The sequence below is a fragment of the Carassius auratus genome, unplaced genomic scaffold (genome assembly GCF_003368295.1).
Source record: "Carassius auratus strain Wakin unplaced genomic scaffold, ASM336829v1 scaf_tig00035533, whole genome shotgun sequence".
NCBI classification, from domain to species: domain Eukaryota; kingdom Metazoa; phylum Chordata; class Actinopteri; order Cypriniformes; family Cyprinidae; genus Carassius; species Carassius auratus.
Window position 1 is genome coordinate 16,654 of NW_020526237.1, and position 15,232 is coordinate 31,885.

The window sequence follows — 15,232 nt, forward strand, 5'->3', positions numbered from 1 at the left end:
TATTTTTTCCTCCTGTAGGCTACCCATAGAAAATAACCAGAACCTACAGAAACATGTTTTGGAATTGCATGCCTTTATTAATTAATTTATTGACACAGAAAAAGCCGGCAGTAAATCAGGACAAACTGCAGCAACTCTGTCTGCCCAACACTGATTTAAAGATCATTTAACATTCAGTATCCAGACATGTTATGGACATCTTAAACATTTGTTAAAACTTGAACGAAAAAAGTTTTAACATTTCTGTATTGTCATAAAGTAGATCTAATAAATATGAAAGACCAGATAAGGGTTTTGTACTCCAGTGATTTTTTTCCTGTTTCTTGAAAGTCATTTTCTGCACTCACTTGTTTAAGCATTATTACAAAAGCATTATTTGGTTATAAAATGAACAAATGTTATACTTAATAGAGTTTTGAATTTAGGCTAGTGTTACATAGTCTACCAACATACAAAGCCCCAGTCTCCCCTTTCTAATACAGTAACGTTACAAAAAAAAGTCTGGATCTCTCGGTAAATTCCCATGTGTCATAGTCAGTAAGGGTCTATGTGAAAGTATAAGTGGGAGTAAAGTTAAGTGGATTGTGAAGGAGAGTTTGATCGGATCTCTACTCAGGAAAGGGCTGGACAAACACGTGGTCATTCTCACATTTTTATCTCTCACTGGGTTAAGTGTATCGCATTGCATATTTCCTGAGGGAGAAGGACATCTTGTTTCTGAAGCTCAGGACTGGAGTTTAACATTGTTTTAAAATGCAGAAAGGGACGTTTCCTCTCACCACATCTTCGCGGGTTACTTATATGCGACTTGTGGTGCTCGGATTTTTTTTTCTTGCGCTTCTCACTACTCACAGGTAAGGGTTTTCTAAATATTTCGTATGATTCGTCAACAAAATGTCGACAATAACTGCGCCACCCGCTTGTTAGTTCGCTTAGTACTGCATACGTAAATGTTCATTGACAATTAGTGCCTCTGAGAATGACATACTATTTTAATGCTTTATGTCTGTCGAATTAAAAGTATTATCACGAAACAGTCAAACAACTAACGGTTGTGAGGTTGTGTCTGCCCGTTCAGTAACTTGAAAGCCTTATTAGGTGCCTTCTGTTCTGATCTTGCTCACATATAAGGGTGCAAACAGACGACTTTCAGAGGAGTCCGATTTATTAAAATAACTTTTACCGCCAATTAGTCTGAGTTACGTTCTAACGGTAAAGCTCGAACAACCTGTTGCTATAGTTACTTCTTCAGACGAACGCGTCTCTATTGTCTGGTGAAAACACGGGCTTGTCGGTTTTGTGATTACCTTTAAGCGCTGTAAAATTATATAATTCGTATAAATACTTTAAAGACCTGACTACTTTTGGTCTCTACTAGAGTAGAGCCATTTATCTGCGTTTGTCAACAAGGAGGACTGGCCGCTGGAGGCTGGCTGCAAAAGGGAGTCAATCCCATAGACTCCCCATGTTAAAATGCCCAACTTTAGCTACAGCAGAAAAAAACAAAAAAACAAAACAAAAAAAAAACACGTTTACAGCCTCGTTCAAAAATGATTTTGGGCTATATAGGGAATTTTGCCCTTCAGGTCAACTGTGAGGTGGGTGATAAAAAAAAAAAAAGTATCGGTTTAAATTCTATTAAGCCTTAAAGTTCTGCATATTTAAGGGCGTGGCCACTTGAGTGACAGGTGAATTGCAGCTGCTGACAATGCCGTTTAGCTAGGTGGGCGTGGCTTCAGCAACAAGCTCCCACCTTTTTGCCCATTTTTGATTATCTGGGAGTGACGTGCGGTGATGCGCTGCCAAGATGGACAGCCCGCTCCGCCCACTTTGAGCTTCAAATATGCTCTTCAGAAATCTGCGGGTGACGTCACGGACACTACGTGTCAAGGGTTTGGTAAGGGAGGAACTCAAGTGCAGAAAGGAATCAGGTTACACAGAGGGTTTATTTACACAAAGGGGAAAACAAAACCCACGAGGGGGAAAACACTGACTAAGGTAGCTACAAAATAACCAAACAGGACTGACTGGGCTGACAAGAAAAACAAAGACTCTAAATACTAACTATAAACAAACACTCACGGTATTAAAAAGACTTCTTACGAGACAACACAAGCACATGGCCCAAAGACAAGGCCATGTGCTTGTACACAAACCATGGGTCTGTCATGATCCTGCCTCAAGACTAGAGAAAAGTCAGGACATGAAGGCAGAATCATGACACTACGTCCATGTTGTAATACAGTCTATGATTTTGAACCATACCAGAATTTGCAGAAGATCACCTGTAAATAGCTTAACGTTACCAGAGGAAGGCGCAATACACTGTTTCTAATCTCTTCAAATCGTGCATATTCAAAAGAAACAAAGGTGTTGTTTAATGATGCCACTGACTGAGTGTAGAATCATGGGAGTTGTCGTCTTCATCCCCACAGCCGATTCAATCTGATGGCATTTGTGGAGAAATCATGTTCATGATGTATTAAAGATTTATTAATGTCGTAGTTTGAAGCAGGTTGAGGCTGAAAGCCATTATAGTGAAACAAGGTAGCTGAACGAGTTTGACACATGGCTCGAAAGCAGTGGAGCTTTTATTATGCCACAGTCGACCACCGCTTCCGCTCCTTCTGCTCGTGTGTAGGTGGTGTAAAGCAGAGCAGTTTTATGATACTAAATACATTGGAAAGTTCTGTTAAAATGCCACACTCTGCGGTCGTCACATGTCTTATAAAACGCATAACTTAATAAAAGCGTCTTCAGTGTTTCCATGATTTCTACAAATCAAAATCATGAGTGTATGACATCATTGGTGGGTGACGCAATGATCTGGGATGAGCCACTCTCAAATGCTATCTTCGGAGGCAGCATTCCAAGGAAGGAAGGCATCAAGGCACGTTCAAATCCAAATTCTGTTTTCTTCCTGTCTCCGGAGGTACCTTCTTTAAATCGAATTTTGAAGGCAGCATAGATGTATCTATCCTTTATTATGTATATATAAATACACATACAGTATATATTTAGAAAATATTTATGTTTATACATTTATATGTTCATATATTATATTTTTAGATTATTATTATTAGATTAATCATTTGACAGCACTAATTGAAATTAAACTTAAATGAATACAAAAGGAAATTTACAAAATTAAGTGGTCAAAAAAATTTTCTACATTTTGTTTTACTTCCCATGGCCCGTCTCTTATGATGACCCTCTAGGTCACACCTGATCTATTTTCATAACAAAATAAAAAAAAATATTTAAACAACATTGACTTCCTGAAAATATTTTGGCATACATGCTAAAATCATTTTCTTTATTGGCTACAACAAAAAGGTGTATTGCTTGAAGAAATCACACTGCCATGAGGTTTTTGTCAGTTGTCAAATTTCAATTGTCTCAATTTATTTGTTGAAATTGGCGCCACAGCATAAATGGCTGCCCACTGATCTGGGTGTGTGTTCACTTTGGATGGGTTAAATGCAGAGCACAAATTCTGAGTATGGGTCACCATACTTGGCTGAATGTCACGTCACTTTCACTTTCTTTCACTTTTTCACTTTCATCTTACAAACAGATCCTTAAAGTTAAGAGATATTTTGATTAATTTAGAGGGTGTGTCATTCCATGCAAATTACCATCTTTCTCAAAAGTTGTTAATTCGGTTTGATCAATACAAATTCTAATTGTTAGTTCCTGTTTCCATTTCTGGGAATGTTTTGTCTTGGGCTGAGTTCTTAAGGAAACTTTTGCAAGAAGATCAGGGCAGATCAGTCAGAAAGCCTTTAATTTTGTGTGTGTCTCTACCCTACATACTATGTATTTTCTAAGGTGAGGTATTTATTTATTTATTTCAAGCAAATAGTGTGACAACAGAAGAATACACAATAATAATAATAATAACTTACACTTATGCTTATTTTACTCTTAGTTTCATCTTTGAGAATTTGATGTCTTTGAGTTGGCTATGTAATAGGTATAATACATATTTACATGACTGATAATACTTTGTTACATTTTGTTTTATTCTGTTTTACTCTGTAATTATTAACTCTAGTAGATTATGTTATATCCTTGTTACCACATTTCCTGCATCAGGTTAGTAACTGACTAAAATTCAGCTGAAATAGAGCATAGGACACACCAACTGTAACTTTAGAGATCCAGCTAACACTTGGTATTAGTTCAAGTGTACTTAGATTCTAAGGGCTTATAGGGAATGTAAGTTTAGGTCAACTGGATTCGGGCTGTAGCTATCGAATATTTTAGTAATCGAGTATTCTACCAAAAATTCCATCGATTAATCGAATAAGATTTGTTTTTGCTTAATTAAAGTGCAATATTAATTATGCAAGAGAAAATAAGAGAAAATATTAAAATGAACAACTAAGTTTCCTTTTTTATACATTTTTATTTTTTAAATGCATAGAATGCAATACATACATCAAAAATAAACATTTAATTACTACCCATTGCTTTTCTGTCTGTACTTTTACTGTGAATAATGACAATAAAGTTGACAGATGAATTTAGTGCATTTAAGTGCCATTCAGTTGGGGTTTTAAATAAAGCATTTTCTGAGATGCACATTGAACATTAAACACATAAAACATTAATTTAATTTATCTTTTAATTATTGAAAATTAAGCAAACTTAACTTTTTGGTAAACAAAGGGGATTTACTATTAGAAATAAAACATGGAAGAAATGTGTGATTAAACCTTAAAAAAAATAATGTTTGAACTTTTTTTTTTCAGTAGTAGTATATGTACATTCTGCTGAACAATAGCAATAAATATCTGGCAAATAATTGTCTTTAAACTAAACCGGACTTTTATTTTGATGGGTTGACGTATGGAGCCAGAAGAATCTCAATAAAGATAAATGCACACACTACATTCACATATGCACACACAGGATCCATACATGCACACACATAATTCATAAATACACACACAGGATACACAAATGCACACAAAATTCACAAATGCACACACAAAATTTAAAAAGCACAGAAGATTCACAAATGCATACAAAATTCAGAAATGCACACAAAATTCAGAAATACACACACAATTCAGAAATGCAAACAACATTTACAAATGCACTCAAGATTCACAAATGCACAGGACAAGATTCAGAAATGTATTTCTGATGCACACACACATATATCTTGATTTACAAACTGCTTGCGGTCTGTGAACTTCACTGCATTTGTGTGTGAATTTTGAGACTCCCTTGACTTGGCTCGACACACAAATGCCTTTTTTTAAACAGGGAATGATCTGCAACCAATCAGATATCTCCCTTGTTTTAGCCAATCACAAGAATGCACCCCACGTGGGGAATTGTTTACTTATAAGCCAATCAGCGAACAACTCACTTTCCTCACGCAGCGAACGACTCACTTTCCTCAGCGAACGACTCACTTACCTCACACAGCCGGCGACTCACTTTGCGCAGCCAGCGACCCACTTTGCGCAGCGAACGACTCACTTTCCTCACGAGTCACGCAGCGAACGACTCACTTTCCTCACCCAGCGAGCGACTCACTTTCCTCACGAGTCATGCAGCGAACGACTCACTTTCCTCACCCAGCGAGCGACTCACTTTCCTCACGAGTCACGCAGCGAACGACTCACTTTCCTCACCCAGCGAGCGACTCACTTTCCTCACGAGTCATGCAGCGAACGACTCACTTTCCTCACCCAGCGAGCGACTCACTTTCCTCAGCGAACGATTCACTTTCCTCAGGAGTCACGCAGCGAACGACTCACTTTCCTCACCCAGCGAGCGACTCACTTTCCTCAGCGAATGATTCCTCAAGCAACGAAGTTGAGCGAACGATTCACTTTCCTCACGCAGCGATCAACTCACTTTCCTAAGCGAACGACAGCCGCAGACCCACTTTTCGCAGCCAGAGAGCCACTTTCCTCTCGCAGCGGACCACTGACTCTCTCTTCATGTAGGGACTGAATATTATAATTAAAGTGACTTCTATATTGCATCCAAAAGAATATTTAGATATATTTAAATATTCAAAAAGGTTTAAACATTTTTTTTTTTTTACTTTCATTAAAATATTTCAATAAAATGAAATAATTGCCTATTGCAAATTTATGAATCCATGGTTAACTTTTTTTTCTGCAGTCACTGGGCTATATGTATTGAGACATTTTTTAATTTATATTTTGTAAAAAATAATAAAAAATAAACCTGAATTGTAATCTAAACATCTGTATTTTCATACAATTTAATACAATTGCTGTGTGAACACGTTCATGTGATTGGCTTATAAGTAAACAATCCCCCCACATGGGGTGCATTCTTGTGATTGGTTAAAAGAAGGCAGATATCTGATTGGTTGCTGATCATTCCCTGTTTAAAAAAAAAGCATTTGTGTGTCGAGCCAAGTCAGGGGAGTCTCAAAATTCACACACAAATGCAGTGAAGTTCACAGACCGCAAGCAGTTTGTAAATCAAGATATATGTGTGTGTGCATCAGAAATACATTTCTGAATCTTGTCCTGTGCATTTGTGAATCTTGTTCTGTGCATTTGTGAATCTTGAGTGCATTTGTAAAGGTTGTTTGCATTTCTGAATTGTGTGTGTATTTCTGATTTTTGTGTGCATTTCTGAATTTTGTATGCATTTGTGTATCTTCTGTGCTTTTTAAATTTTGTGTGTGCATCTGTGAATTTTGTGTGCATTTGTGTATCCTGTGTGTGTATTTATGAATCATGTGTGTGCATCTATGAATCCTGTGTGTGCATATGTGACTGTAGTGTGTGCATTTATCTTTATTGAGACTCTTCTGGCTCCATATTGACGTACCTTTACATTACTGTGTATGTGATGTGACGCTAGTTTTACTCAAATCAAATGGTCAAATGCTCATGAAGTGACTGTCAGAGATGTTATTCATGTGTTCACGTCCTTATTTAGTGAGACAGCAGATGCTGAAATCACTGCGAGCGTCACGCGTGCTTCAGTGTGTGTTAATTAAGGAAGACGCGCTTCTGCTCCATTCATTAACACAGACACACAGAACATACAGGATTCATATTTAAATAGACTATTCCGGCTTAATATTTACAGATATTAGTCCGTATCGTTATTTGATGTAAGTGCAATGACCTATTTTTGATTAATTCATTCAAAGAATGAGACTGTAAGATACATAAAAACAGCTGAAGTGATATCTTTGAGCAACATGAGCACCGAATGAACAAGTACAATAATATAAAAATAATAAACCAAATAATCAGATGTCTAGATAAATTATCCTATAAATGATCAATAATAAATAGCATTCTAACTCAAATGCCACATGGTCTAACTCAATGTCAAATGGTCACAATAAAATGGAGTCTGATTACAATTTAACTTAAAGGGTTAGTTCACCCAATTTGCAAATTTATGTAATTAATAACTTACCCTCATGTTGTTCCAAACCTGTAAGACCTCCGTTTATTTTTGGAACACAGTTTAAGATATTTTAGATTTAGTCTGAGAGCTCTCAGTCCCTCCATTAAAGCTGTGTGTATGGTATTCTGTCCATGTCCAGAAAGGTAAGAAAAACTTCATCAAAGTAGTCCATGTGACATCAGAGGGTCCGTTAGAATTTTTTGAAGCATCGAAAATACATTTTGGTCCAAAAATAGCAAAAACTATGACTTTATTCAGCATTGTCTTCTCTTCCGTGTCTGTTGAAAGACAGTTCAAAACAAAGCAGTTTGTGATATCCGGTTCGCGAACGAATCATTCAGTGTAACCGGATCTTTTTTAAACAGTTCACCAAATCAAACTGAATCGCTTTAAACGGTTCACTTCTCCAATACGCATTAATCCACAAATGACTTAAGCTGTTCACTTTTTTAATGTGGCTGATACTCCCTCTGAGTTCAAACAAACCAGTATCCCGGAGTAATTCATTTACTCAAACAGTACACTGACTGAACTGATGTGAAGAGAGAACTGAAGATGAACACTGAGCCGAGCCAGATAATGACTCGTTATTAATGAGTTATTAATGACATAATTTTCATTTTTGAGTGAACTATCCCTTTAAATTAAATAACTTTACTTGCCAAAAATACTGAACACATGGGAAAACTTCATTCACCATTGGTTACCTGCCACCATTAGGGCAATCGTGTGGACCCAATGGCGCGGGAAGGGGGGTGCTGTTTACACCCCCCTTACACCCACAATATTGTACTTAAAAACGTGAAAAAATAAAAATAAAAAATAAAAAAACAGACATAACAATGTGTTTAATGTGGGATTAAGATATAGTGTATAAGATATAAACTAATGATTAATTATTTTAATATTTCGTTGATAAAAGACTAACCTAGCCTCCTCAGGAATGCTTCTGTCACCTCACACTTGTTTGGTCATGGCTAGCAATAAGCAGCAGAAACGTATTTCGGACTTTTTTTCGGGTAACACAGTTAAGAAAAGTAAAAATAGTGATGGGAATTCTTCTCAAACAAAGGATGTCATGACCATCCCCGTTCTCAGTGGCGTTTTCTCCCTGAAGCCAAGGGAAGCCATCTCTTCCGACAATCACTATTATTTTAAATAAAACAATTATTTGACTTGTGACTTGGCCTCTCATTTCTATGGAGAAAATGAAATAAATGTAGAATTTGTCATGCTTTGTTCCGATCAGAATAATGGGCGTTTACTAGCCGCTCTCAAGCGCACGACCGCATGCATTATTTTGCCACAAAGAAATGATTATGAATTTGTCAAAAATAGCAAGGAGACATTTAATTGTTTATTAATAAAATGGTGTTTCCTGTGTCGCTGCAAAGACGATGCGGACTCGCCATGAACGCCAGAGAGAAATGCACATTTCATATGGATTAGGCCTACATATTCAGAGAGTAGCCTATTTCTTTTCGTTTTGAATATTTTCGTTTAAAAGTAGACATTTTTAAGCTTTCTATAATAGATAGCCTATATTTCTCAAAACTGTATGTGAGGCACAAGCTGAGTTTCTGCGCCCTCCAGTTCACGTGCAATACAAGTGATGTGCCGGCACCTTATTACATTGTCTGCTAATATATTTGCTTGTTTATTAAATACAGGCAATGGTTTGATAAAATATTGATCAAAATTAAGATACAATTTATACCAAATGAAAATCTTTTAAACAGAGTCGTTCTACAAAACAAAACTCAATAAAGTGGTCAAAATCATGTCTTACCCACTCATATCTCATAGGCTATTGCGCATGATGTATCATATCTTTCTCATGCTGCATGCTCACTTTCATAATAAACACTGATTCAATAAATAAGAAAATTACATTAGCCTATAATATTTAAACAAACATGAAACCAAATGTGTTTTCTTTAATGGCTACAACACATAGCCTAAACAGTACAGAGATTTTTTATTTTTTTATTTTTTATTAAACATCAAAGTACAAGTACATCAAGTACAATTTTTGTGTATAAAACAGTAACAATCAGGCCAGGGGAGAAGACTAGTAGAGAAATTTCATGTCGTCAGTCACAACATAATGACGTCACATATTTTCCAACCCAGCCCACAAGCCCCCCCCAACCCGCATGAAACAGTGTGGACCTCACAGGATCATATCACTCCTGTCTTAGATTCTTTACATTGGCTCCCGGTCAGATTCTGTGTTGAGTTTAAAATTATTTTTTCTAAAGTTTTGCATGGTTTGGCCCCTCATTATCTCTGATCTTTTAACCCCCTACACACCAGCATTTGTAAAAGTTGACCTTTTGATCGTTCCATTTACTTTTATTTTCAAAATCTCGAAACATTGGATTCCTTTGCCTGCAGAGATTAGGCAAACAGTATTTTGTTTTAATTACTGTTTTAATCCCTTAGTATTTTTACATTTTCCCTTAAAACTTATTTTTTGGGGTAACTTTTACCTGATTATTTTGTAATTGTCTTATTCTTTAGTGTTAAACTTTTGATGGTCTGCATTTTATTTTTCTCTGTATTTCACTTTTATTAATGCATTTTGTATAATTGTGTGTCTTATTTGATCTTATTCTTGTGAAGCGCTTTGAGATGTTACTTTTAAAAGCAATACAGAAAGTTTATTTTAAATAAGATAATTGATTTACCATTAAGATTAGCTGGATTCAATTAAAGTCAGATTTATAAAAACAAACTTTGCAAATTTAAGTTTTATGTTAAGTGCATTAAAATGAAAATATAAAGGCAATGACTTAAAGGCACTGTGTTTGTATACATGTATTGTGTAGTACATTGTGATTTTGTGTAGTTTGTCAAGTCAACTGAAAATATGTTGAAATATTTGGAGGAAAACATTTCTGGCATTTTTGCTGATGTGTTGTCCGATTACTAATGTGAATTTAGTTTATTATTAAAGTTTAAGTGATTCAAATACTGTACATCACAGCCTACTCTTCAATGTGTTTAACAGGTGCAGAAGCTGAATGTCCTCTTCAGCTCGACTCACGGAGAGTTGTTGTGAGATACGGCGGTTCTGTTGAAGTTAACTGTAACACTTCAGTCGCCCATAAAGGGATGGGATGGGAAGTCAGTGAGGGAGGAGTGCCTATGACCAAAAACCAGAGTCTGATCACATGGACAGTGATAAACCTGACAGAATGGGGCATAAAGCCATTCTGCTACATAAATCCAAACAAAGGTGCACAGTGTCAAATAGAGCTCCCAGTCACTGTTTACAGTGAGTTTCTCTGTTACTGATATTGTTACTGTTCATTCTCAGAAATATCTAATAAATGTTCATTCATCACAGCAGATTTCAGAGTGTGTAAATCTTCCTCCACAGAGACTCCAGACAGTGTGTCCATCAGCACTGTGAATCACACAGAACCAATGAAAGAGGGACAGCAGTATGAGCTCCAGTGTGACGTTCATGATGTGGCTCCTGTTCAGAATCTCACTGTCAAATGGTACAAAAATCAGACTCTGCTGCATCAAACCAACTTCAGTGACACTGAAAACAAGACTTTAGTGAATAAAACTGTCACACTCCTGATCCGTCCAGACAGAGCTGATGATGGAGCTCAGTACTGGTGTGAAGCAGAGCTGGATCTGGGAGCAGAAGGACCTCAACCTCCTCCTAAAAAATCATCAGAACCTCTCAACATTACTGTACATTGTACGTAAGATCAGTTAGCTTCTATGATTAATCTTTTTATGTATGTATGTTTTATCCCAATCGAGAAGACTTTTAGTGGTTGTAGCAATGACACAGCTTGTCAAGTTGTGTAGTAATAGGGATCAGATGCATCATGTGACTTTTATTTATAGTGGGGAAAATATTTATTTGATCCCCTGCTAATATTGTAAGTCTTTACAAAAATGGTCTTGTCATTTTTATGATAGGTTTATTTTAATGAATAGAGACAGAATACCAACCAAAAATCCAGAAAAAACACATTATGTAAAGGTTAGGAATTGATTTGCATTTCAGTGAGTGAGTGAAGTAAGTATTTGATCCCCAAGCAAAACATGACTTGGTACTTGGTGCAGAAACCCTTGTTGGCAAGCACAAAGGTAAGACGTTTTTTGTTGTTGGTTACCAGTTTGTACACATCTCAGGGGGGATTTTGATCCTCTCTTCCTTACAGAATATCTTTAAATCCTTAAGTTTTCTTGGCTGTTGTTTGGCAACTCAAAGTTTCAGCCTCTCCACATCCTTTTAATAGTATTGAGGTCTGGAGACTGGCTAGGCCCGTCCATGCCCTTAAAGGGATACTCCACCGTGTTTTCATATTAAACTATGTTTTTCCCTTAACTAAGACGAGTTGATACATACCTCTCTCGTCTCAGTGCGTGCACTCAATCGCTTTGGCGCGCAGTGACACTTTGAAAGCACTTAGCTTAGCCCATTCATTCAATACGGGCCAAGCAGAGAAGCTACCAAACACCTCCACGTTTTCCCTATTTAAATACAGTTACTCACGTAGTGTAACTCGACCTAGGACGGTAACACAAAAAAAAAACGTTGCGATTTAAGCGTGTAAAATGGATAACTATATTGTGTGGCGGAATACCATGGCAAGTGCTTGTAAGCACTTCGTCTTGGCGCAGTAATATCTTCACTAGAGGGAGCGGGGGCTGGTGAGAGGATTTTTCACGAGTGAAGATATTACTAGGAGTAACTTCTTAAAGTGACAGGACTAATCTGTGTTCCACAGGGGCACATTACCATTCTGTGGGAGCCAGAACTTTTGGTGGTTGGTATGGGATCAAATACTTATTTCACTTACTGAAATTCAAATCAATCTCTAACATTTATATAATGAGTTTTTCTGGGTTATCTTTGGTTGGTATTTTGTCTCTAGCCATTAAAATAAACCTACCATAAAAATTACAGACCCTTCATTTCTTTGTAAGCAGGGAAACTTACATAATCAGCAGGGGATCAAATAAATATTTTCCCCACTGTAAATATCTACATTTGAGTAGTTTTGTTGAACACAAATATGGATTAACAAATGTGCAAATGCAAAAGCTCTTAACCTGTATGTTTTTGGTTCCTTCCTGTAGATAAACCGATCATCAATGAGACCAAACTGCCCTTAGTAGTGCGTGTGTTTCGAGGCTATCAAGATGTGCTTGTTTGTGAAGCCGAGGGTAACCCAAAACCAACAATCAGCTGGAGCCTCGGCACAAATGGCACAGAACATAAAATATATAGTGAAAAACTTAATATAACAGAGTCAACACCTGAGAATGTGTCCTGCACTGCAAACAATTATGTTGGCAATACCACTAGAAGTGTAAAAGTGTCCATACAAGGTAACTATGCATTTGTGTCATTTTCCATTAACCAGGTTTCAGTTTAGTAATACTAACGGTAATACTACAGAAAGGAATTGTGTCTGTTTCACAGTTGTATATTTTGTATTTGTTAGTCTGATTTTAACAAAATATGTGTTGGTAAAATTAAATATGCCAATTATTTTGAAAAGACTATTTAATAGTATGTTGTCAGGATAGATTTTATGTGAGTTCGTTTGAAGTGCCTCTGTTAAAAATCACAGATTCATGTTTGATTCTTTTTTTTGTCTCTTACCATTTTGTCTTTGACTTATGCTAATTTAATTTTTCCTTCTTAAATCAATTTACACACTTTCTGATTTCCACACAGCATCTTTTGCGGTTAGTGCTTTGGTCTTTTACAAAATATTTACATTTTTGTAAGAAGCTTCTTGGTAGGTTGGTCTTGCTCTGCTTGCAGTGTTCGTGTCACTGTGATTACATTAGGGCTTATTTTATTTATGGCTTTTGATGTTGTATTGCATGGGTTTTTCTAGGGATATTTAGATTAGCATGCATGATGCTGGATACTGATCTATCCCTAGTTTTGCTTTCTTGGATTTAATTAATTAAGTTGCTGATTTACTCATATATTTGTTTTTATTTTTGACACAGATAATTACATACCAATAATATTAGTCATTGTTGCTGTAGTGGTGGTCATCTTTGTCATCTGCATCTACATCATCTTGACATACTACAAAAAAACCAGGATTGGCCATTATGATGTGAAGAAGCCCAATGCACGTAAAGAACTCTTAGCACAGCCAGAACAGTCCCCGTGAAGGAACTCTGTCAGAGAAATATCTCTGCATTGGTTATGTTTCCCTAATTTTGGATCCATCTGCTGATCCTCACTGTCCGCAGTCAGATCAGTCGGATCAGATTGTGATGAGAAATCATATGGATCAGTGTTATTTAAATTTACTTTAAGATGCAGTGCTGTCAAGGGATTAATTGCATTTCAAAATACATTTCTGTTTACATAATGTGTGTGTACTGTGTATATTTTTTTATATAAATATTAACACGTGCATTTATGTATTTTAGATTTTTTTATGTTTATGTATTAAATATGTGTATATATAATAATATAAATATATTAAATTATATACATGTAAAAATATTAGTTTATATACATATAAATATTTCCAAAATACATACTGTACTTGTGTATATATATATATATATATATATACACACACACACACACACACACACACACACACACACACACATAATAAACAGTACACACATTTAAACTTGCGTATTAAAACTTTTATTTTTGTTTGCGATTAACCACGATTAATCATTTGACAGCACTATTAGCTATATTGTATTACAACTATGTTGAGAAAGACACTCAAGTGCTACAGGTTGTAATTTTGTGGTGACTTTGTGGTGTTTTCTTGTGCCTCAGCTGTATGATATTTTTGTGATCTGTCCATGTAAATTTCTCAGACCTTTCTGTAAAAAGAATCAAATTTTTTTGTAGAATATAATCTTTATTTATTATACGGAATTCACATAGTCACCTGTCTTAATAGGAGCACAAGTGTAAACTAACATATGACATATAAATGCATTTTTTGAGAGTTTCTATTCACTCATTAATATGGTAAAATAAAATTGTAAAAACCATACTAAGTACTATGACTACAGTAGTTATTAGCTAAAAAAGCTAAAGAACTTAGCAATGATTCCTTTTTTTTACTTTCAAAGACTGAATAGACTGCATCAAAACCTGGCTTATCTATTCCACAGTTGCCAAAATAATTTTTCTGAAGTTTGCATGAGTATAGCATTGGTCAAAGCATGAAACTGGCTGCCAATTAACCAATGCATGTATTTTGGTTTATTTTTTTGCTGGCTGATACATTGACATCTGTGCAAATGTAAATGTTATAGTTAAGCTGGCTCGAGAAAGAAATGGATTGCAGCTTGTACATTTCTATTTTTGTTTTCATAGTTCATTCGTGGAAGTTTTTGGCATTATTTAAAATGGCAAATGTCAAGAGTTTGTTATTGTTATACGAGAGGGCGCCAGCACAAATCTCTCGGCTTGCAGCGGACTTGCTCTACCATATAGAGATCATGGCTCTGCGCTCCCTCAGATATTACATGTTGTGTGCCCTAAAACTTTGTCCAGTGTATGAGCGAATAAGTGCTAATTGTCCAAAACTCATAGAAAGAATGTGCGTATTATTTGGTTACTAAATAATGTATTTGCAGGCCATACATTTCACTTTGTAAGATACATTTGAAGTAACTTCATCAAACGCACCAACAACCACCCTTAGTAGCTTAGCAACCACATACCAACACTCTACCAACCACTTAAGGTACCCTAGCAACTGCACTAGCAACCACCTTGAGTACCCTAGCAACTTCAAAGCAACACCTTAGCAACCACCCAAGT

At 36.1% G+C, this 15,232-nt stretch overlaps 1 protein-coding gene across 1 annotated transcript in view; it reads left to right on the forward strand.

Moving 5' to 3' along the window:
* Window positions 1–590: 590 nt before the first annotated feature.
* Window positions 591–15,232, forward strand: part of LOC113082009 (hemicentin-1-like) — a 28,503-nt gene continuing 13,861 nt past the window's right edge. Inside the window, exons 1-3 of the mRNA XM_026253910.1 lie at window positions 591–854; window positions 10,442–10,708; window positions 10,814–11,146. Of these exons, the coding sequence (XP_026109695.1) occupies window positions 10,546–10,708; window positions 10,814–11,146 (496 nt within the window). The 5' untranslated portion in view covers window positions 591–854; window positions 10,442–10,545. The remainder of the gene's footprint in view (window positions 855–10,441; window positions 10,709–10,813; window positions 11,147–15,232) is intronic.